General features: G+C 45.1%; 1 protein-coding gene across 1 annotated transcript; it reads right to left on the bottom strand.

The window, feature by feature from the left end:
• Nucleotides 1–9,124: 9,124 nt before the first annotated feature.
• LOC123623788 (zinc finger protein 260-like) lies at nucleotides 9,125–22,523 on the bottom strand. Its single transcript, XM_045531085.1, has 5 exons — nucleotides 22,469–22,523; nucleotides 19,083–19,171; nucleotides 18,146–18,272; nucleotides 16,108–16,209; nucleotides 9,125–11,502 (listed from the first exon to the last, which is right to left on the bottom strand). Exons 2-5 carry the CDS (start codon nucleotides 19,113–19,115, stop codon nucleotides 9,626–9,628), a joined length of 2,139 nt encoding a protein of 712 aa, XP_045387041.1. The 5' UTR covers nucleotides 19,116–19,171; nucleotides 22,469–22,523; the 3' UTR covers nucleotides 9,125–9,625.
• Nucleotides 22,524–25,146: the final 2,623 nt, after the last annotated feature.

Here is a 25,146-nt window from a genome sequence, read left to right as displayed (position 1 = left end):
CTGTTGCTATGGGTCAGGGTAGAAATGTCTTTCACGCGTGCGTGTTGGTTGGTTCTCTGATTAAAATTTTGAATCTGAAAGTGTTTCTTCTCTCAGCCTGGTGCCACACACCCAGCCAGATGCCAGGCAGGCACTTATGTGCTTGTGGGGGAGGGCTTATGATGGCCAGTGTTGCCCAGTAAGAGGGAGCAGCTGAGTATGTTTTCCCACAGACTAGGCAGGGTACAGACCTCTGGGGAAGCACACAATTTCAGCTGGTCCTCAAGTACGTCATCAGACAATGCTTTTCAATTCTGTATAAGCTTAAGTAACCAAGGAGAGAGCACAGGCAGCATGTGGTTCACTCTTTTAATTACAAACAACAGGGGCCTCAGGCTCAGGTAATATTTTTAATTAGCATTCAATAATATGTATATTTTGCTCTCTTGGTATTTAATTCCCTTCACCCCCTTTTCCCTTTAGTGACAAGAATACTAGTTTCCTGCTCATAGTAGTGAGAACAAGTTCTCTTTGTATTGACTTAAATTGTTTTTTTTTTTTTTTTTTTGTAAAAAGGTAAGCTGATTTAAAGGAAAATACTGTTGGTACACATCTATGGCAAAAAGTTGACAGTGAATATGGCTGAATGAAGTTGAGGGAGACAGTTAACTAAGGCCTTGCACCCCTCTCAATGGTGTATCCTATCAGGATGAATGAGATGATGCCATGGCAACAAGTTTTGGTATCAAATCTCAGTGGCTGAACAGATGTTTATTTCTCTTACTCATACGACATGTCCACTGTGGTTTGGCAGGGATTGTGGGGAGTCTGCTCTATCAAGAGACCAGAGTGGTAAATGCTCCTCCATTTGGAACATGTGCAAGTGCTGCATGTCACTTCCATTCATGTTCCCTTGGTCAGAACTAGTCACACTGGCCCAATTGCTAAAGGGCTAGAAAGTGTCATCTCTGGGCCCAAGAGAGAGGAACTGAGTGTCGGTAGGCCCAGTAATGTCTAGCACCATACCCGCTCTTGAAGACTTTCTGATTATATTGGGAAGGGCTCATAATATAATACTAAGCGATAAAGCAGGATATCAGCCATTATGTTTAGAAGATTTCCAAATAAAAATAGTTCTATGATTACAGAAAAAAAAGTTGAAGGAAATTCACCAAAATCACATTTCTGAGTTAAGGATTTTTAGTTTCTTCCTCATATTTTCAAGTATTTTCCAGACTTCCCACAATGAATAGGTACCATTTTCTATTACAGAAGTAATGCATTCTTTAAAAAGATTTCAGTAATACAAAAGTGTACAGAGCAAAATGGAGAGAAGTCCTCTGCCCCATCCCATTTGCTCCCTGTAGAGAACCCCTTGAATCTAGTACATATTAGCTTCCTTTGCTTTCTGATGTGTGTAGATTCTAGCATTTTAAGTGTGGGGGTGGAGTAGAAGAGGTGTCTCTTAGGAATAAAAGTTTTTTGGAAAATCCCAGTCCTAGGGATTCCTGTGACCTAGAGTAATGGTTTTCAAGCTTTCTGTTCTTTAGCAGCAGAACTCCTTTTAACAGCATTTCCTAAAGTGTGGCAGACATGCTGCTATATTGGAAGATGACGCTATATTAAGTATCACTGAAATACACTGAGAAAGTCCCTTTTCTATTCTGTTGCCCCTTCTGGACACCTCAATGAGAAGGTATGGTTTTACCACCTTATGTCTCCCTGTCTCCTCTTTGACAAATGCAGACCAGGACTCAAGCTCAGCACTTTCAGTGGACAATGCTGTCCATCAGCCACTTGCAAACAGTACTTTTTGTTGCATTTCCTCTTAGGACAAACTGCCCTTCGTGGCAAGTGATGCTGGTTGTACATTCACAATTGTGGTCAAAAGTTTTAAAGGGCGTTGATTGAAATAAACGTTAGGAGAATCTTAGTACAGGTAGTTGGTGTCTCAGAAGGATGGAAGGTGGCCACAGGAACAACAAAAGTGATGGCATATGGATGCCTAACATTTAGAAAATACTGTTCTAAGAAAACTGTATTAGGAGGCCAATCTATAAAACAGATAAAGGTGGAATCTCTGATTGAAGGAGTATAGGGGCCGCCCCCTCTCTCTGTCCCAGCCTAGCTGCAGCCCTAGAGCTCTGCAGAACAGCTTGTAAATCCCTGCACTGGAGAACTGTCTGAAGCTCTGTCTTGATGAAACACGAATCCATTTGACAATATCTCAGACAACATATATCAATATCAGTATCCACTGAGAAGATTTGAGCAATCAGGGCAGAGATCTTGTGCTACCATGACCCAAATGACCAATGTCCCGCACACCTCTCAGGCATTGGGGTGTTGCAGGTTACAGTGAATGTCTACCACTCTTCTAAGATCCACTGTTCATCTCCCCAGCAGCCCTGGTTTCTCTCGGGGATACATGTCTTCAAAATTCCCCAGTTCTAGGCAAACAATATATAACCTAGTTAAGCCAATCAGCATTCCCTTCTCTGGCTGATGTGATTGGTTCACAATTGGGCATGTGACCCAAACTGGGCCAATCAGAGGAAATTTCAGGGCCTCTGCTGAGAATGCTGGGGCAAAGATGCTTTTCTCACTCCTGCTGGGCATGGATTATAAAAAACAGTAGAGCAGATGCTGCTGCAGCCATCCTAGAGTTGCTAGGGATCTGCAGTGGGTTGAATAAATGCCCTCCTCTCCCATTCCAAGTGGACACTTGGAATCTCAGAATGTGATCTTATTTGGAGATAGGGTCTTTGGAGATGTAATTAGTTAAGGTTTGAGATGAGATTGTACTGGGTTAGGGTCCTAAATCCAGTGGGGTCAGTATAAGAAGAGGAGAGGACACAGGGAGATATACAGAGAAAGCCATGTGAAAACAGAGGTAGAAACTGGACTGATGTGACCATGAGCCAAAGAATACCATGAACCACCAGACGCTGGAAGAGGCAAGGAAAGATCCTTCCTTGAGCCTTTGAAGGGAGCATGGCTCTGTTGACACCTTGATTTTAGACTTCTGGCCCCTAGAACTGTTATTTAAGCCACAAAATTTGTAGTAATTTGTTACAGCATCCCTAAGAATCTAATACAGGGACTCAGCCTTAGATGAGCCAACGCTTCAGGAGGCCAAGTGAGCAGACAGGACAAAACTAGGTCCTCACAGACATGGGTGAGCTCCTAGGTCAGACCTTATCTGAGCACATTTAACTTCTGGACTTTGTAGTTACATGAACCAGTAACTTCCCTGTGTTGTTTAAGACAGGTGGAGACAGGGTTTCTATTAATAATAGCCAGAGAATTCCCAGATGCTGGTTTAACTCACCGCTTTATTCCTCAACCAGAAAAGCATATATAAGAAACCAAGTGAGGGAGACATCAGTGAATCTATTCTCACTGATGTTTACAAAGCAATGCCTTGCAAGCTTTGCACCATTATCAGAACTACCCAGAGGACACTTGGTAACTGGGCAGGAGGCCTCAAAGGCATCACATCTGAGATCACTGGTCTTGGTGTAGACCTTAGGGGTTACCTGAGTGGTGCCGCCTCACAGAGTGGAGTCCCTAAGGGAAAACCATCTGAGTGTGGTGATGGCCACACTGATGGCATTTGGCAGCTGATCAAGCATTTTCCTTTTCATGTCTGAAGGAGATCTTGTGACCCCAACTTGAAGAAATGGATGACAGCAGAGGCTTGGGAATCAGAGTCTCAGAGAGGTAAAGGGACTTATCTACAAACCCCAATAAAGGGCCAGGCTTCAAGACCCTGATCCCACACTCCATCCCACCATGCCACTACTCCCAGCCAGTGGCTGGGTGACCCAGCTGATGTCAGAGCTCTCTAGAGGACAGAAGGCACAGATTTCAGCTTCTGCCTTTTACCATAGGGAGATAAACCATTAAGATGAGTCACCTCTCATGCAGTAGGGTGGGAGGAAATTCATTTCACCATGTAGGTTTTCCGAAATTCTTACCTGGTGGTTCAGTGCAGCCATATTATCAGCCTTTCTTCATGGGGCCAGTAGTCAGGAACTCAACATTCAGCCTCAGGACACAGGTCATACTCAGAGTCATCTTGACATCTGCCGTTCCAATTTGCCATTGTCATCTAAAGGCAGAGGAATAAATGCAAAAGAAATGAAGTACTGAAACAGTCTGGCAGTTCTTCAAATGGTTACATGTAGAGTTCACCTATGAACCAAGAGAAATGAAAACATACACCCATATAGAAACTTGTATGTGAATGTTCATAGCAGCACTATGGTGGCCAAAAAGTGGAAACAGCCCAAATGTCCATCAATGGAAGAATGAATAAACAAAATATGTTGTGTCCATATGATATTATTCAGTCTTAAAAAGGAAGAAAATTCTGACACATGCTGCACCATGGATGAACCTTGAAGATATCATGCTAAGTGAAATAAGCCAGTTGGAAAAAGACAAATTCTGTATGATTCCACTTATTTGAGGTATATAGAGGAGTCAAATCCATAGAGACAGAAGGGAGAATGGTGGTTGCTTAAGGCTAAGTGGAAGGATGGGGTTGCTTGCTAAAGGCTATGGGGCTTTTTTCTGAGGTGATGAAAAGGTTCTAAAACATCCTAAATTGACTGTAGTCATGGTTGCACACTCTCAGTGAATATACTAGAAAAATTGAATTATACAGTTGGAATGGGTAAATTGTATGGTGCAAGAACATATTCTGATAAATGAAGAAGAAGAAATGTAATAGAAAACAGTAATCTATAGGAGCCTAAACCAAGGAAGGATAAGATGGCAAAACCCAACACCTATGAGGCTGACATGAGGACAAGCTCACATGAGGAGGGCAAGGTATAAGGTAGCAGGGAAGCCTTCCAGGGCCAAAGTCTCCCCTGGTGTTTCAGAGGCGGGGACCCCTTTTCAGAAATGGAACACAGCTAAGAGCCCATCATGAAAGGCTGGAAATCAGCTTGACCTCTGGAGGGGCTGGAGACTAAAGTCAGCCACACGGTGGGCAGCCATGTCTATGTCACCAGCCTCCAATAAAAGCCTTGGGTACCAAAGCTCCTTGGGTACCAAAGCTTGAGTGAACTTCCTTGATCGGCAACACTCTGTATGTTGTTACACACCATTGCTGGGAGCATTAAGTGCTGTCCATGTGACTCTACTAGCAGAGGACAACTGGAAGCTCATGGGATGGTCTCTCCTGGACGGCAGCCTATGCACTTTTTCCCATTGCTGATTTTACTCTGTATCCTTTAGCTGAAATAAACGCAACCATGAGTATAACAGCTTTGCTAGTTCTATGAGCCCTTCTAATGAATTAGTGAATGAGAGGGTCCCCTGCTTTCTCTGGGCCTCAGTTTCCCCAAAGGACTCAAGAATGATACTGGGTTTAAGGATTCTCAGACAAGCATCAGCGGGTTCCGCCCACTCCGGCCTCATTGGCTCAACACCACCACCGCGCCTACTCCAGCCAATCCTTGCCCTAGCCTGGCTCCTAGCCCCGCCCCCCATAGCGTCCCGCCTCTAACCCCGCCCACTCCGTGCTTCAGGCCGGCGCGCCAGCCACGCCCCGGCACCTCGTTGGCCTCCGCCAGATTCAGGCGTCCTTCTGTTCCGCTCTGTGACCTAAACCCCAGAGGCGGCTCTTTGGGCCAAAGATGGGGAAGGTAAGTGGTGAGTGTCGTTAGACAGTCGGCCTATGGGCGTAAGGTCGGCCTCTGTTGAGCCTAAGAATACTGAGTTATAGAAATGCCCCCTGCATTTCTGGAGACAAGATTTGATTTCATAAGTCAACATGAGCTGTGCTTTGTGTTAACTACTTTAACCGCATGGCTCCTTCTGGGCCCGGCTTGGGCGTTAGCATATCTCTCTGATCAGCTCTCATCCCCGGGGGTCCTTGTCAGCTCCCGCAACCCATGGCTCTAGGAAGAGGCCTGCCTTGTCTTTCAAAACAGGTGAGAACCATAGGCCCAGTTTACAGTTGTCTCTTTGAAGTGCAGCTTTTACTGACCAAGGAGACGCCCTCCTGAGACGAGGCAGCTTTTGAACTAACACATTTCTTTTTTCTTTAAGGCAAAGCCTTATGTGACTTCTGAAATCAAATCTTGTCTCCAGAAATACAGGGGGCATTTCTATAACTCAGTATTCTTAGGCTCAACAGGCCTCCCACACAAAGCTGGCTCCCCATGGCGATCCCCACGTGGGCAGCGCCGCCGCCCCTTCCTGATGAATTAGGCTTTCAGGAATCCCGCGGGATTCGGGCCCCTCAGGGCGACTGTCCTCTGTTAGCAGAGTCAGAAGAAACCCTGGCGCCCAAGTGGCCTTCGCGTGGGTTACACGATGTCTGGGCTTACTGGGGCTTCCATATTTGCAGTGGAGACGACAGCTACAAAGGATACGTTCGCTTCCCATTATGAATAATAACAGGCTACGGGCTGCAAGGCGCCCCCCGCCCCGACCAGCGTTTGTCTCCAGGGCAACCATCAACTCAGGAAACAAACGCCCGAGTTTTACTCCGTGGCAACTGTCTATGCCCTGGCTCTAGGCGAGGGCCTCCCATTACAGGTTGCCAGAAAACATACCTGATCAAAAAGGAAGCAGAGCTGAGAGGAGAGAACAGATTGCCGACAGGTCCTTTAAGCACCTGGATCCATTTCTTCCAGAAGGTGAAACTTTTCAATTACATGGGCCAAGAAATTCTCTTTCTTCCGCAAGCAAGCAAGATACTCTTGGCTGATAATAATTCTCTGTTTCATACCATAAACCATAAAAAATTCAGATGGAATAAAATTTTAATTGTTAGAAAATTATAAAAGTACTAGAATAAAATACAAGAGAACTTTTTTTTTTAAAATAATCTTGGGGGTAAGGAAGTCCTCTCTATATTATAAAGGAAATACAAATAGATTTGAATACCTAAAAATTTTAAAATTCCGTATAGCAAAATATACCACAAACAAAATTGAAAGAGAAATAAAAATTGAGAAAAAAATGTTAGTAACATATATACCAAAGTGTTAATGTGCATAATATGTAAAGACCTGCTGTTATAAATCAATACAAAAGGCTGCCCAATTAAAAATGGGCAAAATACATAAATAAGCAATTCACAGAATACATCAATAAACACATAAAAAGATCATTAATGTCACTAACTATAGAACATTTTTACCTATCACATTAAAACTGTTTAAAAAAGGACTAATACCAAGTATTTGAGAAGGAAGTAGAGGAACAGAAAATCAGGCACTCATATACACTTCCAGGAGTCATTTAAATTGGTTCATTCTTTCTTGGAGGACTATTTAGCAATAGCTATGAAAATTTCAAATGTGGGAAAGACATTCTATAATCTCACAGCTATACTTGTAGGAATTCATCTTATGGACATACTTACACATAATGTCAAATAATAAATATTCAGTGATGGAAAAGAAAATGGAAACAACTTAAATGTCCATTAATAGGGATTGGTTAAATAAAGAAACCCTAACATGAAATATTATGCAGCTGTTAAAAATGAAGGTACATATATATGTACATACATATATATTTTTGTATAATATGTACAATATGTATATATTTTGTATTAATATTATTGTGGGAAATTATCCACATTATATCAAGTGAGAAAAGTAACTTCTAAAATCATGTTTGTATATGGTTATGCTATATAAATACACTATATGTGAATATATATATATAATCAGTTTCATAAAAACAAAAAGTGGAATTCACATTTACAGAACAGTCTAGGATCTTTGGAATGAAATTTACAGGGCACTATAGCTTTCTTCATTTTTGTTTTATCTGAATTATTCACAATGAATGAGTATCACTTCAATGGTGAAAAAAAGTTCCAGAAGATTAGAGGAAATATCTGGACAAAGACAAAATAATAGCACAGATGAGGGCTGGTGAGACAGAGCCTGACACACTGCCAGAGTTCCAACTGATACAGAGCTGCTGGCAGGCCACTGGCAATATGCATAGGGTCATATAAATGTCCTCCCCTTCCATAGAAGGGATGTTCTATACTACATTTATAAAAGTCAACAAAAAATAACTGAAATTCCCACAAGGGACCAGATAATGTATTGGTTGAATACATGTAACTATGTGAAACTCTAAAACATCAGGTTGTTAAAGATTATTTAATGACATATTAAATAATTGACACTTGCTGCTGTAAAAATGTAGTGCAACTATGGTCCCTACACCCAGCTTGTGGCAGCTGGGTGAAGTTCAGCCTCTTTGGAAAGCAATTTGGCAACATGTTTGAGGAATCAGAAAACTGGTGGGAGATGTAGCCATTCTGAGAATTTTACTTCAAGAAATAATCCCCCCAAAAGAAGGGAGGAAGGAAGCATGGAAATGCTCATAACCTTATTCATAATTGGCAAAATTGGTCAATAAAGTGTGTTAGTTAGGAGTTTAGAACAAAAACCTAAATGGGGAATTGATTTGTAAATTATTCTTCACCTGCTCAATGACATATCATTAGCCCTAATAATGATAAATATGGTGTGTATGTGACAAGGACAATGCTTATGGCATAATGAGGGCAAAATTGTCTCTACACTGTCATTGCAATGAAATAAAGTTACATTTGTTTAAAAGATTTGAAAGGAAATACAGAAAACAAAAACAATATGACTTCTAAAGGTGGCCAAATTATGAGTATATGGCTTTTACTTTTTAATCCAAAATTCCTGACAACTAAACAGACCGTATAGAATATAGACTAAAAAAAAAATAAAGAAACACACCTAAGAATGACTAATGATTCTCTATAGCTGTGGGATTACAGGAACTTGGTATTTTATTGCATGCCTCTCTATACTTTCCAAATTATCCTTATGATGAGCATATGTTATCTTACCCCCAATTTTTCCTGTTATAAAAGTATAAATATTATTTTTAAAATAAAAATAATATTATGTTTAAAAATATGATGAAAAAGCTCCCTTTGGGCATGAATAAAAATGATGCTTAAGAGCATGATGCTTAATAGGGTAATAGCTTTGTAAAGCATAAATTCCTGGAAATGTAATAAACAAATAATAGGACATTAAAGTGGCTATAAATATGTGAAATATATTTATTGTTTAAGCCAACTACAGATTGTGAAATTTGTAGCTTAAAGTTTTAAAGGAAAGTAAAATCATTACTTTAAAGGGTTAATTTTTATAGCTGTTTTTCCCTCGGAATATTCAGGCTCCAATTTAAGTAAAGATCAATCAGTTTAAAAAGCTCAGAAAGAGCTGTTTTTATTAAAGATCTCAGATGAGGTGGCATCTCTTTTAGACCATCTCCTAATTATACCACCATCTGGGGACATTGTAGGGTTGATAAAATATGTGAAGTAAACCCCCCAAACAATCATAAGCTATCCCAGCTGGTGATAAACTGTGCCATCCTCCCTCTAGGGAACAAAGTAACAAACTATCTCAACATGTGGTGCTAACATTCCTCCCTGGGTTGGGGGGGGGTTCCTGGTGTTGATGAAGAACACATTGCTTAAAAGTTATTTAAGCACCTGGATCCGTCTTTTCCTGAAGATGAATTTTTTCCAAGGGTTCCTAGTATTGATGAAGGCTGAACCTAACGAACCTAACAGCAGAACTGTCAGTTTGTTACATGCTCAGGTTATCTAGTCAGCATGAGTTCTCTGATGATCAGCAAGCTGTGTGCCCCAAGCAAAGGCTTTCTCAAAATCATCACATATGTAGGCATTCTGCCCAGTGTGAAGTCTCTGGTGTTCAGTAAGGTGTGAACTCCAGCTGAAACCCTCTCCACATTCTTTACAGGCATAGCGTTTGCCACCAATGTGGACTTTCTGATGTTGGAGAAGGTGTGAGATCTGGGTATAGGTTTTCCCACAGTCATTACATTTGTAGGGCTTCTCTCCAGTATGAATCCTTTGATGCTGAATCAAGTGGATGCTCTGATTGAAGGCCTTTCCACATTCCTTACAGGCATAGGGTTTCTCACCAGTGTGAATTCTCTGATGTTGAGTGAGGGATGAGTTGTGACTGAAGGTTTTCCCACACTCCTTACACTTATATGGTTTCTCGCCAGTGTGGATCTTCTGGTGCTCGATGAGATGGGTGCTCCGGCTAAAGGCTTTCCCACACTCACTGCACTCATAGGGTTTCTCTCCAGTGTGAATCCTCTGGTGTTGAATGAGGTGGGATATCTGGGTATAGGCTTTCCCACAAACTTTGCACTCATAAGGTTTCTCTCCCGTGTGAATCCTCTGGTGGCGTGTGAGTGAGGAGTTCTGGCTGAAGGTTTTCCCACACTCAGTGCATTTGTAGGGCTTCTCACCAGTGTGAATTGTCTGGTGTTGTGTAAAGGATGAGGTGTGGCTGAAAGCCTTTCCACACTCATTGCATATATAGGGCTTTTCTCCCATGTGAATGCTCTGGTGCCTCATGAGGTGGGAAATCTGTGTGTAAGCCTTCCCACACTCATGACACTCGTAGGGTTTCTCACCAGTGTGAATTCTCTGGTGCTGAGTCAGAGACGAGCTGTGACTGAAGGCTTTGCCACACTCCGTGCACTCATAGGGTTTTTCTCCAGTATGGACTCGCTGATGCTGAGTGAGGGATGAGCTGTGGCTGAAGGTTTTCCCACACTCGTTGCATTTGTATGGTTTCTCCCCAGTGTGGATGGTCTGGTGTTGGGTCAGGGAGGAAGTGTGACAGAAGGCCTTGCCACACTCGCCACATTTGTAGGGCTTCTCCCCTGTGTGGATTTTCTGATGGCGGGTGAGGTGGGAGACCTGAGAGTAGAACTTTCCACACTGGTCACATTTATAGGGTTTCTCCCCAGTGTGGCATCGCTGGTGTTTAATGAGGGATGAGCTCTGGGTGAAGGCCTTCCCACAGTCCTTGCATTTGTAGGGTTTCTCTCCAGTGTGGATCCTCTGATGCTCAGTAAGTGATGAGCTCTGAGTAAAGGTCTTGCCACATTCATGGCAGACATAGGGCTTCTCTCCTGTGTGAATGATATGGTGCTGAATGAAATATGAGCTGTTGCTGAATGCCTTCCCGCAGTCATTGCACTTGTAGGGTTTCTCTCCAGTGTGAATTCGCTGATGCAGAATATAGTCTGAATGGTAAATGAAGGCTTTCCCACATTCTGTGCAGTTAAATGGTTTCTTCTCTATGAAGGTCCTTTGGTGTTTCAAGCTCTTCCGTGGCCCACTCCACTTCCAGGGCCTCTCTCCACCAGGCACTCTTTGCTTCCTGATGAGGGCAGAGGTCCACCTGATGCTTCTCCCAAGCTCATTACCCCTGAGGCCCCTATCTGCCAAGGTGTCTCCCTTGGGAGTAGCAAATAAGCACCTCAAATGCCTCTCCTGCTTTCCCAGGTCCTCCAATGGATGGCAACGTGCCTGGAGTTCCCCCAACTTGGCATCACCAAGTACAGCCCTTAAAATTCCCTCCACTGGAGAAGCTGACTCTTTAGAAATGCTCTTTTCTGGAGGTATCTCCTGAGTAGCCACAGAGCTTTTCTCCAAGTCTGAAAGAAATGGAAAATAACAATATTATCTATCCCAGGACAAAGAAAACTGATTATTTGGCCGTGGCAGCATAAACTTAAAAAGAAAGGTTTTAAAATTTATGTTGCTAGGCCGGGCACAGTGGCTCACGCCTGTAATCCTAGCACTCTGGGAGGTCGAGGTGGGTGGATGGTTTGAGCTCAGGAGTTTGAAACCAGTGTGAGCAAGAGCAAGACCCCGTCTCTACTAAAAATGGAAAGAAATTATATGGACCACTAAAGATATATGCAGAAAAAATTAGCCAGGCATGGTGGCGCATGCCTGTAGTCCCAGCTACTCAGGAGGCTGAGGCAGGAGGATTGCTTGAGCCCAGGAGTTTGAGGTTGCTGTGAGCTAGGCTGATGCCACAGCACTCTAGCCTGGGCAACAGAGTGAGACTCTGTCTCAAAAAAAAAATTTATGTTGCTATTTTGAAAGGTATGATGTATTAATAGATAGATTCATGTTCTGACATGGAAAGATGGCCTCAATATACTCAAAAAATGAAAAGAACCAAGTTGCAAAACAGTTTTTGTGCATGGAGGTTGATTGATTTTTTTATAAATCAATGAGGAAAAAAATGAAAAAACCTAGTAACATAGTAAGGTAAGAATATGAATTCTTATTCACAGAAGAAAAATAAGTGGCTGATAAATACACATAAAGATGCTCAACATCAGTAATAGTGAAAAAATCAAATTACTAAAATGCCATTTTACCCTTTTTAGATCGGAAAATATTAAAAATATCCAATATTGGCAAGTGAGCATGGCACAGATATTCTCACAGTGTATTTGTGGGACTGTGCAAGGGAAGAGTTAAGGGCTGAAGAGTTAAGGAAGAGTTAAGAGTGAAGGGCTATTTCACTCAGTTTTTGTTTGTCTCTGCAGCCACAGCAATGCCCCTTGGCCAAGCTCTGAGAACTAAACTTCTGGGATGTTTACATAGTTACTGGTTAATGATGTTTTTCTGTATGCTCAAGGCCATGGGTCAAGTGTACTACGTTGTTAGCATTGTTGACTATAAATATGAAAATTAATGATGTGTAAGTGGTACCTGGTTTGGGGTCCTCAGATGGCTGGTCATGTAGCAGGGATGTGCATGTGTGATAAGCCCTCTTCAACAACTCTGGACTGTAAGACTCAAGTGGTATTCCTTGGGTGAGGACACCTCATGTGTGTCTCTGTGGTTTTGCATTGGCAGTAAAAAGCATGTCTTTGTGACCCTCACAGAGAAAGGGCTGTTTGGAAGCCTGTGTATGACCTCTCTAGCCTGTGTTTGTTCCTGCTGTTCTTGCACTATACTTTGCTGTAAGCTGTGAGTACAACTTGTTGAGTCAAGTGAATCCTTCTAGAAAATCACCAAACTAGTGGGTAGTTGTGGGACCCCCAAAACAGAGACATAACAACTAAATGTTATGTGGGATTCTTGAAATAATCCTGATGTCATTGGATCAGGCAATGGTCTTTTAGATATGAAATCAAAAGCATAAGCAACAAAGGAAAAAATAGATAAATTGGAGATTGTCAGAATTAAAACCTTTTGTGCTTCAAAGACACTATCAAGAAAGTGAAAAGACAAGCAGTAGAATGGGAGAAAATTTTTTCAAATCATATACCTGATAAGGGACTTGTATCTAAAATATATAAAGAATGCTCACAGCTCAATAATAAAAGGAGAAACAACCCAATTAAAAAGTGGGCAAAGATCTCAATAGTCATTTCTCCAGGGATACACAAATGGACAATGAACACATGAAAGATGCTCAACATTATTAGCCATTGAGGAAAAACAAATCAAAATTGTGAGATTCCACTTCACGCCCAGTAGGAATATAATCAGAAAGACAGAAAATAACAAATGATGATGAGGATGTAAAGAAATTAGAACTCATGTACCACTGGTGGAACTGTAAAATGGTGCAGCCACTTTGGAAAACAGTCTGGCAGTTCCTCAAAAGGTTAAACATAGACCAGCCTGAGCAAGAGCAAGACCCTATCTCTACAAAAAATAGAAAAATTAGCCAGGTGTGGTGGCACATGCCATAGTCCCAGACACTTGGGAGGCTGAGGCAGAAGGATCGTTTGAGCCAGGAGTTTGAGGTTGCTGTGAGCTATGATGATATCACTGTACTCTAGCCCAGGTGACAGAGCAAGACTCTGTCTCAAAAAAAAAAAAAAAAAAAAGGTTAAACATACAATTACCCTATGACCCAACAATTCCACTCCTAGGTATTTACCCATAAAAATGAAAACATATATTCATACAAAAACTTGTACATGAATGTTCACAGCAGTATGATTCACACTAGCCAAAAAAAAAAAAAAAAGGAAATGACTCAATGTTCATCAAATGATTATTAAATAAACTATGGTACATCCATACAATGGGGATGACCCTTAAATGTATTATGCTAATTTTAAAACACTAAAGATACTGGGTTGAACATATTTGAAGGAACTACATTAAAATGTCAAAGGTGAATTTTTTGGAGAGATAAGCAGGATTATGAGAGATTTTCATTTCCTGCTTTATCTTATTTAGATTTTCAAAGTTTCTGTGATTAAACACACATAGCTTTTATTTGATCTGAAAACATCAATAAATGTTAAATATATTTGAGGCTTTTATAGCATGAGCTTGCAATTTGTAGAAAGGAAGATCTAGAGAAGAAACAATGAGCAGAAGGCAAAACCACTTGGAATTTGTTGGAGGGGATTGATTTTTTGAAACTAGTAGGTTGTTCATGGAACATTACATATGTGCTAACCACAGTTCTGGGGGCGGGGGTGACCTTGTGTTGAACAAGATGTCTTGTCCTTGCCCTCACAGAGGGAAAGGAAGGCTTGTACTTGGATATTTTGGACACATCCTACGTACTGCTTTAGCATCCCTACCTTTGAATAACCACTGCTCCCCTTTCCCTATAGTGTTGGTGGGGCTGGTAATCATAGTCTCCCTCATCCCCCACCTCAGGAGTGGGCATGAGACTCAGGCTGGCCAATCACAATACTCCATCCCCCAGGCCATAATAATTGGTTCAAGATCCAAAGGGAGCTAATCAGAGTCTTCCTTGAGATTGATATATGGGGTTGCTAGGCAGAATATAAGTTTGAAATTGTGGGCAGCCATGTTGACTGCCACTTGAAAAGGCCTGCAGACTGAATGAAGCAAGAAACAGAGAGAATCAACATGTACTGGGAGGGAAGGAAGGAGAGAGAGAGAAAACAAGCGAGTCCTGACAATACCACTCAAGGCCTTAGATCCATCTATGCCCAAAGTCTTGCACTCCAAAACTTCCCAGTTATATGGGTCTAAAAAATCTAATATTTCTTAACCTATTTTGATTCTTCACATTTAAAAGAGTCCTGATAAATACATCAGATAATTACAATAATAATTATTATAATTGTAATAGGAAACATTTATTAAATGCTTACTATTTGCCAAGCATTGTTCTAAGCTTATAGAGACAGCAATAGATTAAATCATTTGCCCATGGTCCCACAGCCTGTCAGTGGCAGAGAGGGGATTTGAACTCAGAACGTACGCTCTTAACCACGACATGTACAAGTACAGTAATAGCAGCTTGAGCAAGAAGCTGTGAAAACACTGAGAAGCGGAAGGCTTCCTGGAGGAGGTGACCTATAAGCTTTATCTTGAGGAACAGGAAGGTGTTTGTCAGGTATACAAAGCAGGGAAGGGTGTTCCAGGCAGAGAGAACAGCATGTGTGAAGGCCCAAAGGTGAGAACACCCAGTCAGGTTCAGGTAGGGATAGGTGCTTCAGTGAGGTCAGGGCATGGGGTGGATGGTTAAGATGAGGGCAGAGACAGCGTGGGACAGACCACACAGGGTGCCAGGCTGAGGGGCTGGGGCTCCATCCTGGGAGTGCTGGGAGCCATGGGAAGCCATGAGCAGAGGAGGGATGGGGTCAACTCTTAGTACGGAAAGGCCCCTCTGCGCTGTGTGGGAGACAGACTGGAGTGGGGAGGCCTGGAGGCCAGGAGGCCAAGGAGGAGGCTGAGATAAGAGTCCAGGGAGAGGAGCTGAGGGCTGGCCAGGGGCAGGAGGGACAAGGCTGAGGACTGATAGGCTGTGGGGGGGACGGGAGGGGAGGGTCTGGATGGTGTGGGAAACATGGATGCTTCAGTCCCCTCCTCCAGTGGAGACCAGGGTCCCTAGGGAGGCTTTTTCTGGCTTCTTCCTGTTCCCTCAACATGGTAGGCCAGGTCCTACTTCTGGGTCTTTCCAAAGGCTATTCCCAATAAACAATTACAAGGATGACAACCATCAAAGCCGCTACTGACTGGGGGGTGGGGTTTTGCTCCGTAGCTGTTAACTCATTGATTCCTCTCAACCCTTGGTACTGGTATCATCCCCTTTTTACAGACGAGAAAATCAAGGGACAGAGAGGCTAAGGCCACACAGCCAGGAAGTGGGCAGCTGGAATTTGAACCCAGGCAGCCCGACTCCAGAGCCCACGATTACCGCTTGTGTGTTCTGCTGCCTCATTCCCGAGTGAACCTCACTGACCATGATAGATCGGGTAGAAGAGGGTGCGCACCTGTTGGGCATCCTCACCCACCTGGACAGGTAACTCGCTGGGCTTCTCTCTCCTCCATCTTTGGCGCTTCCCCTCGCTCCAGACGGGAGATTACATCAGGTTTGGACCCAAGAAACCCTGCCCCTGGGGAAAGATAGAACAGTTGGCCGTGGGTGCCAGAATCACAGGGAGGCCTGGGTGCTGGCCCTGGGTCTTCAGGGGAGATGCATACAGTGGGTGCCTAATGATTGGCACCAATGGCCAATGGATGGCCAATGCATGGCTCATTCGTTGAGTGCCTAGTAAATCGCAGTGAGAGACTGAGCTGTGATGAGACTGTTTAAGGCCCTGGGCCTGTGCTGTCCAAGGCAAGTGCTATGTTAAAAAGTGTAAAAAACAAAGTGTTCTGTGTTTTGAAGACTTACTATGGAAAAATCCATAAAATCTCTCAATAATTTGTATATTATGATTTCCATGTGTCGAAATAATAATACCTTGGATAGCTTGAGGTAAATGAAACTCATGATTAATATTAATTTCACTTGTTTCTTTTTATGTTTTTAACCTGACCACCAGACAATTTAAAATGACCTGAGTGGGTCATGTCCTATTTCTGATGGCCAACGCGGCTCTAGATTCATCTATGCTTGAAGACTTCCATTCCAAGAGTTCTAGAAACAGAGTCAAAACTTTCTCATTTTGATGAAACTGTCTTGAATCCCTGTATGCAAACATTTGATCCCTGATTAAAATATGAGATAATTACAACAATAGTTAGAGTAATATGAAAAAATTAACATCTATTAAGCACACACTACGTGCCAGGCATGTTTCTAAGCTAGTTAAATGTATTAGCTCATTTTTACCATCCAAACAGGAAAGCGAGGCACAGTCTAGTATGGTATAAGCTGGATGGAAGAAATACTTGGTGTTGCAGGGAGTCATAGCAAGTGGAGAAATCAAAGGAGGCTTCCTGGAGGAGGCAGCCAAAAGGTGACTAGGACAGGGGTGAGGGTGAGAAGAAGTTTGGTTCAACAGACAAGCCCGGGGCCTCCCACGCCAGCGCGGGGCTGTGCTGGGGATACAGAAATGATCTGGACACGCCTATGCCCTTGAGGGGGTCCCAAGCTGAAGGAGGAGGCAGACCTGGACACAGTGACTCCTGCAGTCCTCTCCTGCAAGGATCCCATACCCCTCCACCTCAGGCACCCGCTCCCACGGTCACATCCTAGACCCCTTCACCACTGGTTAGGACTTCATCTCCCACATCTTGGCGTCAAACCTCCCCTCCCTCCTTCCGGCCTCCTGGCCACTTTCCCTACTTCTTGGCTCCAACTAACCTTCCATGGACCGGCAGCCGCCCTGGAGTCTGGCTCGGTGGCTGGGGCAACCAGGAGGAAGAGGAGCAGAGACCCAGGACGGCGAATTCTCTGAGCCTACACACCCCTCGCCATCCGTGGCCTCCCCCACGATTTTCCTTCTCTCTTTGCAGCCTGGCATTTATGCCTCACCCTGAAACCCCTCCCCTGCCGCACCCCCACCTGCACTGTCCTTCTTGGCCCGCACCGAACTCGCCGGGTAAAGGCCCCTCGGTGCTTAGGCCCAAATATCCTCCCCCTTAGGTGCCGGCGCCCAAGAGGCTCAAGGGCGTTTCCGCCAAGGTCTTACCTGCAACTCGGAAGCTGCGCCGGACAATTGTATGTTTTCTCCCCATTCTCCAAAATGATCGTTTTGTCATTTCTTCCCCTCCTTGTGCTACACCTCAGCCCCTCTCTGCAGCTGTGACCTCCCCTCATCACTCGAAGACGCCATCGGGTGACGGCCTCCGCCCTTTCCCGCCGTGAGTCCCGCAACCAACCTGCATCTCCACCCACGCTTCGCCATCGCGCCGGTTATCCTGGCAACGGCCCCTGCTCGCGGCCAAGGTCAACCCCAGCCAGCAAGAGAAGGAAAGGAAGAGAGAGGCAGGCACGAGGCACCAGTAAGAATACAGAGGGCCCCAGTGACAGCCTGCACGAATGAGAAGAGGGCGAAAAGGGGCACAGGCCCCTCCCTGGGGAAGGCTGGGGATGGGTCTCACCCAGTGAGAGAAGGTTCTGGTAGTTCTCCAGCATCACGTCCCGGTACAGCTCCCTCTGGCCAGGCTCCAGCCGCCCCCACTCCTCCAGGGTGAAGTCCACAGCCACGTCCTTGAAGGTCACTGATTCCTGCAACGGCCAATTTTACACGGTGGAGGGGCATTTGCTTCCGGAATTCTGGGGCAGGAGACGTCATGGGTCAAGGGCCCACTACTGGCTCCTGGGCTGGAACATTCTGATTCTGCAGATTTGGGATGACTGAATCAAACTGGCCCATGGGGACAGAAACCATCTAGGGCAGCCAGCCGCTAGCCCACAGGCGCCTTGGTATAAGGCAGAACAAGGAGCCCTTCCACGCGACTCTTTAGTGCCATCTGTTGGAGAGTCATTGTAATAGACCCATTATTTTAGTATATGATAGTTTACTGCCATCTGCCTGAAAATTGCCACAATAAATATACCAATGTATGAGGTGTAAGATGTGAATCCTGCCCCTGAGATGAGGTGCCCTTGTGCAGTGCATAACCTGCACACCTGTACATGACAGCCCTAAGAAACACTTTTTAAAAAAACTATCAAGCCATTTTGTGCAAGACATATTCCTATGTCCCACTCTATCCCGGACCCCATCCCTGATCCCGACCCCTATTCCTGACTCCATGGAAAAGGCTCAGGGGTGAAGCAAAACCATCCACTGCCCATTTCATCTGGTAACCAGAAGGCTGCCGAGTGTTCAATGACTGTGTCATGAGGTCCCAGCTCACAGCATTCTGCACCTGCCCCTGCCTTCCCTGCACACCCCAGCGCCAGAGCTCCCTGCTCCTCATAGGCTTTCTTCCGGTGCTGGGGAGGGGCAGAAGCCCTTCGGATCATGCACAGAGATGAAGAGGACCCTTTGAAGTCCCCAAAGCCATCTTGGAAGAGAAGGCCCAGACTCACCTGGTTCCCAGCCATCAGGGTCCCAGTGGCCATTGCTGGGTCCTGGGCAGGTACCTCTGGGAGGAAGATCCAGGCCAGAGTCTGAAGAGCTGGAGGAGGGGACCAGAGCAGAGAAAGGGTTGTGGCCCAGACAGACAGATGCCTTCCCCAAAGACACCTGGTGAGACTGGGGTCTCTGGTGTCCTAAGGGCCAAAGCAAAAGCTCAGAACAGGCCACTTGAGGCCCCCATTTCATACCAGAAATAACAGTCATCCACCATGAGGTTCAGCTCACCTCGCCCACACGACAGCTCTCAGACATGGGAACTATAGTTATCCCCAGATGAAGAAATTGAGGTCACAAGAGGTTAAGCCCCTTGCTCGAGGTCATAGAGATAACAAGTGTCAGAGCAGGATCTGAACCCAGAAGTCTGGCTGCAGAGTCACCTGCCCCCCCCCTTTTTGGGACAGAATCTCTGTCACCCAGGCTGGAGTGCAATGGCTCTATCATAGCTCACTGCAGCCTCCAGTTCAAATGATCCTCCTGCCTCAGCCTCCTGAGTAGCTGGGACTATCAGTGCATGCCACCACGGCTGGCTAAGTTTTAAAATTTTTTATAGAGATGGGGTCTCATTACGTTGCCCAGGCTGGTCTTCAGCTCCTGGGCTCAAGTGATCCACCCACCTCTGCCTCCAAAAGTGCTGGTATTATAGGCATGAGCCACTGCACACAACCTCCTCATTTTTTCTTATAATTTTTTTTATTGTGGTAAAATATACATAAACATAAAATTTACCATCTTAATCATTTAAAGTCTACAATTCAGTGGCATTTAGTACATTCACATGTTGTGTAACCACCACCTCTATTTAGTTCCAGAACATCTGCATCACCCCAAACGGCAATCCTGTACCCATTAAGAAGTCACCCTCCAACCTCCCCATCCCACCCCTCCCTATCCCCTGGCAACCACTCATCTGCTTCCTGTCTCTGAATTTGCCTGTGAATATTGTGGATGTTCCACATGAGGGTCAGCAGGAATCATACAATGTTTGGCCTTTGTGTCCGGCTTCTTTGACTTAGCACAGTGTGCTCAAGGTTCACCCATGTTGCAGCCTGTATCAGTGCCTCATTCCTTCATGGCTGAGTAATATCCCACTGGACGGACAGACCACATTTTGCAGAGGCCTTTCTGTCTGTCTTAAAAATGCTACTTAAGGATCCTGGACTCCTGCTTAAGATGTTGTTTGAAGAACAGCTCCAATTGCTAAAATAAAGTTTAAGAATCCCTGCCAGAGAGAGGTTGGTGCTCAGACTGTCGGGCTACCCTCATTCATTCATCAAATGGGCTCTGAGCCCCATGTGAGCCAGGGTCTGAGGATGAGAGAGATGAGTGAGACTTGGCCCTGTCCTCAAGGCCTGACCCAGACCAGGTGGTGGACTGAATAATGGCCCCCAAAGATATCCCTGGAACCTGTGAATCTTATCTTATATGGAAAAGGGACTTTGCAGGTGTGATTAAGTTAATAATCTGGAGATGGGGTGATTATCTTGGGTTATATCGTGGGCCCTAAATGTCATCACAAGTGTCCTTATAGGAGGGAGGTGGAAGGGGAGCTGACACAGAGGAGAAGGCAGCCATGGGACAGAAGTGGGGAGAAGCAGAGGCTGAGAGATAAGACGCTATGTCCCTGGCTCTGAAGATAGAGGAAAAGGCCACAACCTAAGGAACACAGGTGCCATTAGAAACTGGAAAAGGCAAGGAGATAGATTCCCCTCTGGAGTCTCTGGAAGGAGCGTGGCTCTGCTGACACCTTGATCTCTGCCCAGTAAAAAACCCATTTCAGACTTCTGGCCTCCAGAATGGTAACAGAATAAATTTGTGCCATTTTAAGCCACTGAGTATACAGGAATTTGTTACAGCAGCAATGGAAACTGACACAGTCCACAAAATGAAAAGATTCAGCGCCTCACACGTGTTCCCAGGCAAACAGCCACACACGTGCCCAGCCACACAGGAACACACACACCTGGATGCTGAAACCAGCAGGTGAAACTCTGATGAGGAAATGAGGAACAGAGTCTTAACCATCTCCCTCCAAATCTCTTATTAATTACAAGAAGAAGACGGTAACTTTAGAGAGGAGAACCTTGGCAGGCACCGTCTTAACTGAGTGAGCAAGGTTGACGTGGCGTGTGATGGGACAAACCCACCTCAGGGGCCCCGATCTGACGAGAGGGACACAGCATCACTCCCAGAGCATTCCTGCCAAAAGCATGTGACCTAAATCTAATCAGGAAGAAACACTGGACTAGCCCAAACCTGAAAAACCTTCTGAAAGTACATGGTCTGTGATCTTCAGAACTGCCAAGGTCATCAGGAAGGTCAAGAAAAGACTGAAAAACTGTTCCAGATTCAACGAGACCAGAAAGACCGATAACTAATGCCATGTGTGATCTCAGATTTTCTTTTGCCATTAAAGACACTGTTGGGAGCATCAGCGAAAATTTGAATAAGGCGTGTAGATATTGTATCAATGTTATAATTTCCTCGTGGTGATCATGGTGCTATGGTTATGTAAGAAAATGACCTCGTTTTCAGAAAACACAGACAGATTCACTGGGTGGGCTGGGGGCTGGGAAGAGGGTGCACAGACTCCGGGGGAGGGCAGAGACCGTGAGAGAGGGGGACAGAGATCCAGAAAGAGAGGGGGACAGAGACTCAGAGGGGGGAGACAGAGACTCAGAGAGAAAGGGACAGAGACCCAGAAGGAGGGGACAGAGACCCAGAAACAGGGGGACGGAGACACAAAGAGAGGAACAGCGACTTGGGAAGGTGGACAGAGACCCACAGAGGAGGGGAGAGAGACACCTAGAGAGCGAGGGATGCACCAGGGGAGGTGGGGGGCGGACGAGACCGGGGTGTGTGTGTGGGGGGGGACAGAATCCGGGGCGGTGGGGCTGAGGGGTACGGACACCAACGGTGTGCCTGCAGTGTTGTTCTCAGGCTTTGGGGTCAGAATCTCTGGGTTCCAGGTCTCCCACTTAGTAGCTCCGTGACCTGAGAGAAGTCGCGGAGTCTCCCCGAGGCTCAGTTTCTTCACCTGCAAGGTGAGGAACGGTAGGTTCCCCTTCCTAGGAGATCGCAGCTGTCCCGCGCTCGGCCGGGCTCCTGGCAAACAGCAGGCGCCCAATGTTTGCGCGCTGAGTAGTCTGGGCCGCGCAGATGCTCGGGGTGAGGGGGTCTGGGGCTGGCTCGCGAATGACAGGAGGGGGCGGGGCGTCACCCGCAGCCCTTCCTCCTCCCACCCAGGCCCGACTCGGGCCCGCCCCCTGAGCGCCCGCCAGCCAACCTAGCCCGGCTCGCACCCATCTGCTCCGGTTGGGTCCGCTGGGTCCGGACTCACCTGTGCGCCTGGGCGGGTTCCGCTGGGCAGTCAGGCCTTCCCTCCCTCCCGCAGGCCGCGGAATGCGCCTGCGCGGAACTCTCGTCCCGGTACTTTAAACTCGGCATCGCGGCTGGACTACATTTCCCAGAAACCATTGAGGCTCACGCTCCTCCTGGTCTAAGGTCTCTGAGTGCGGGGGATGCTGGGAAATGGAGTCTAGGAGTACAGTGTGGGGCGGGAGAAAGACTATTTGGCTAGACAGCTATTTTGCAGCTGGAGGAAACCTGGTATTTGAGACATGTCTGGCTGTACTGGCTCCGCGAATATCCTCATTTTAGGCAGAGTCTTTTCACCGTCCTTCACAGGAGGCGATGCCATAGTCCATTTAATCCAAATTTCTCCTACCATAGCTAAAGTCTTCAGGACAGATAAAAGTTACCCCTATCTAAACCAATGGTGAATGAATCGAGCTTCTGTCATTTAATTAGTCAATTTCCCTGGGAATCTGCCTTTCTGTTTGCCTCAGTTTCACCCATCACCTCTTAAAGGGCAGTGTGGTAAAGTTGAAATAGAGTCCTATGCTGGGAGCTAGGAAATGTATGTTCAGGAATGCAAGGACGGTTTAATATTAGGATATAAAACTTACCTATTGATGTATCAAAATAATGCAATCATATCCATAGATACTGAAAAGGCTTTTAATAACATTCAGTAACCAGTCATTTCTAGATAAGCTTAATAAATTAAGAATAGGCCAATACTGAACAATAATAACAATGCTGAAGAGTTACTGGCCTCTTCTTGTGTTTAATTATATACATATAATCAAAACTTAATATCAGCCTTAATGGTAAAACACTAAAGGAATTCCCGTTAAAGTAAAAAACAAAGTGTCTACTCTCACTACTTTTGGAGGAACTAAAAATGTAATTAGACAAGAGAGAGAAACAAAAGACATCACTGAAATAGAGAAGTCTGGATTCTCACTCTTCTTTTCACATGGTATGATTAAGATCATGAAAATGAGAATTGACTGAAACACTAAAACAACAAGGTAATTCTGTAAATGGGTACAAAATTAATTAAAATTAATAGGTTTCCTCCCTTTAAACAAGAACCATAGGAATGTAATAAAAAAACTTTCTCTGATTCCCACCAAACCCAGCTGGAGTTGACAACTCCTTCCCTGGGTTCCCACAGGATCATCCCAGTATCCTAGCCCTGATATTATAATCATCGCTGTGTTGTAATTCTTCAGACTGCGCTCTCCAGGAGCTCTCATCACACCATAGTTTATGCACAATTTAATTATCTGTTTATTGTGCACTTCCCCACGAGAGTCCCATGAAGTTAAAGGAACGTCTGGACCTGCGGCGTGAAGAAATTTTTTTAAAAATCCATAACAAAAGCATCTTTGGGCCACTAATTTGCGACCCCTCAAGCCTGAGTATTTTCCAGGTGGGCTGCGGTCTGGCTACCCGCGTAGAAGGTGCGCGTTAAGTCAAGCATTTTGACTCGTCTGCAGTAAGTAGCGAGCCAGCACCCAGGTGACTGTGACGTCATACGCGCCTGGAGGGTCGTCGCCATGGCGACCAGCGCCCGTTGCCTAGACACGCCCCCTGCAGGCTGGAGTCTGCTCCTAGTGGGGGCTTGGAGTCGAGAGAAAGAGGAGGGGGCAGAACCTGCTCAGAAATGGAGAGGACGAGACACTGGTGCCTACTTGGTTCCCGCCGACTTTTCGAACACCACTCAAGGGGCAGCGCCGGATGAAGGGAGTGCGCCTGCGCAGCTGAGGCCGGAAACTACCATTCCCAGAATCCTTTCGGTTGGAGCCAGCTCTGTTTGATTTTCATGGTACAGGGAAAAGAGACGGGGCGAACTTGGAAGCAGTAGAATATAGTGGTTGCACAGGTGGGCTCCACCTTGTAGAAAAACACCCCCATTCAAAGTGCACTCTACTGCGCATGTACTAAAACTGGTATCTTGGCAACGAGTGGGGCTGGAACAAAGAAATCGAGGTTTCGGCCAATCAGAAGTTGCGGTTTACATACACACCCGCGTACTTTTAAAGACAGTGGGATGACAGTATCTATGGCAACAGATACCTACGCAGGCAGTGGATTCTGGGAAATGTAGTCAATTAGGGAGGCCAGCGGAATTTATCAACACTTAAAAGTTTCTTTGCTAATCTCTCGCTAATGTAAAATCTACAAAAACACCCAGCCCCAGAAGTTTTCCTGTCATCTCACAGAGGTAGCAAGACGTATTTTGGTTGGTTTTGGTCCTTGAAATAAATTAGTTGCCAACAATACTTACGGAGAAATTTGACATAAAAATACGAATTTCTGGGTTCTCTTGAAAAATCTGAAGATCTGAAAACACTGACGCTGTTATTTCGCCACGACGACAATAGCGTGAAGCTGAGTATTTTCCATCCCTATGAATGGGGCCTTGTAGTTTGGATTCATAATATATTTGTTTCAATATCAGATCCTAGAAAAAAAACACCGAGCGACTTTCCCTAATAGTTAAAGCCCTTCAGTGTATAGATCAAAACGTCTTTGTAGGCTTTTCCCCGCAACACTACCACCCTCATTTATTCAACAAATATTTATTGAGTGCCTACTCCGAGCCATGCTTTGTGCTAGCCACTGAATCTTCAGCTAAATTCAGCTTTTCTCGTCAACCCATGCCCA

Source organism: Lemur catta, chromosome 19, assembly GCF_020740605.2.
Source record: "Lemur catta isolate mLemCat1 chromosome 19, mLemCat1.pri, whole genome shotgun sequence".
NCBI classification, from domain to species: domain Eukaryota; kingdom Metazoa; phylum Chordata; class Mammalia; order Primates; family Lemuridae; genus Lemur; species Lemur catta.
The sequence above is the reverse complement of the archived record's forward strand: the minus strand, read 5'-3'. Positions and strand labels throughout refer to the sequence as shown.

Excerpts from the sequence above, each read along its gene's own strand:
- LOC123623788 (XM_045531085.1), bottom strand. The coding sequence starts at position 19,115 with ATGGCCACTGGGACCCTGATGGCTGGGAACCAG. Across the intron at positions 18,273-19,082 it reads CCCTGATGGCTGGGAACCAG|GAATCAGTGACCTTCAAGGA; the intron begins GTGAGTCTGGGC and ends TGGCCGTTGCAG. Across the intron at positions 11,503-16,107 it reads CCAGCGAGTTACCTGTCCAG|ACTTGGAGAAAAGCTCTGTG; the intron begins GTGGGTGAGGAT and ends CATTTCTTTCAG.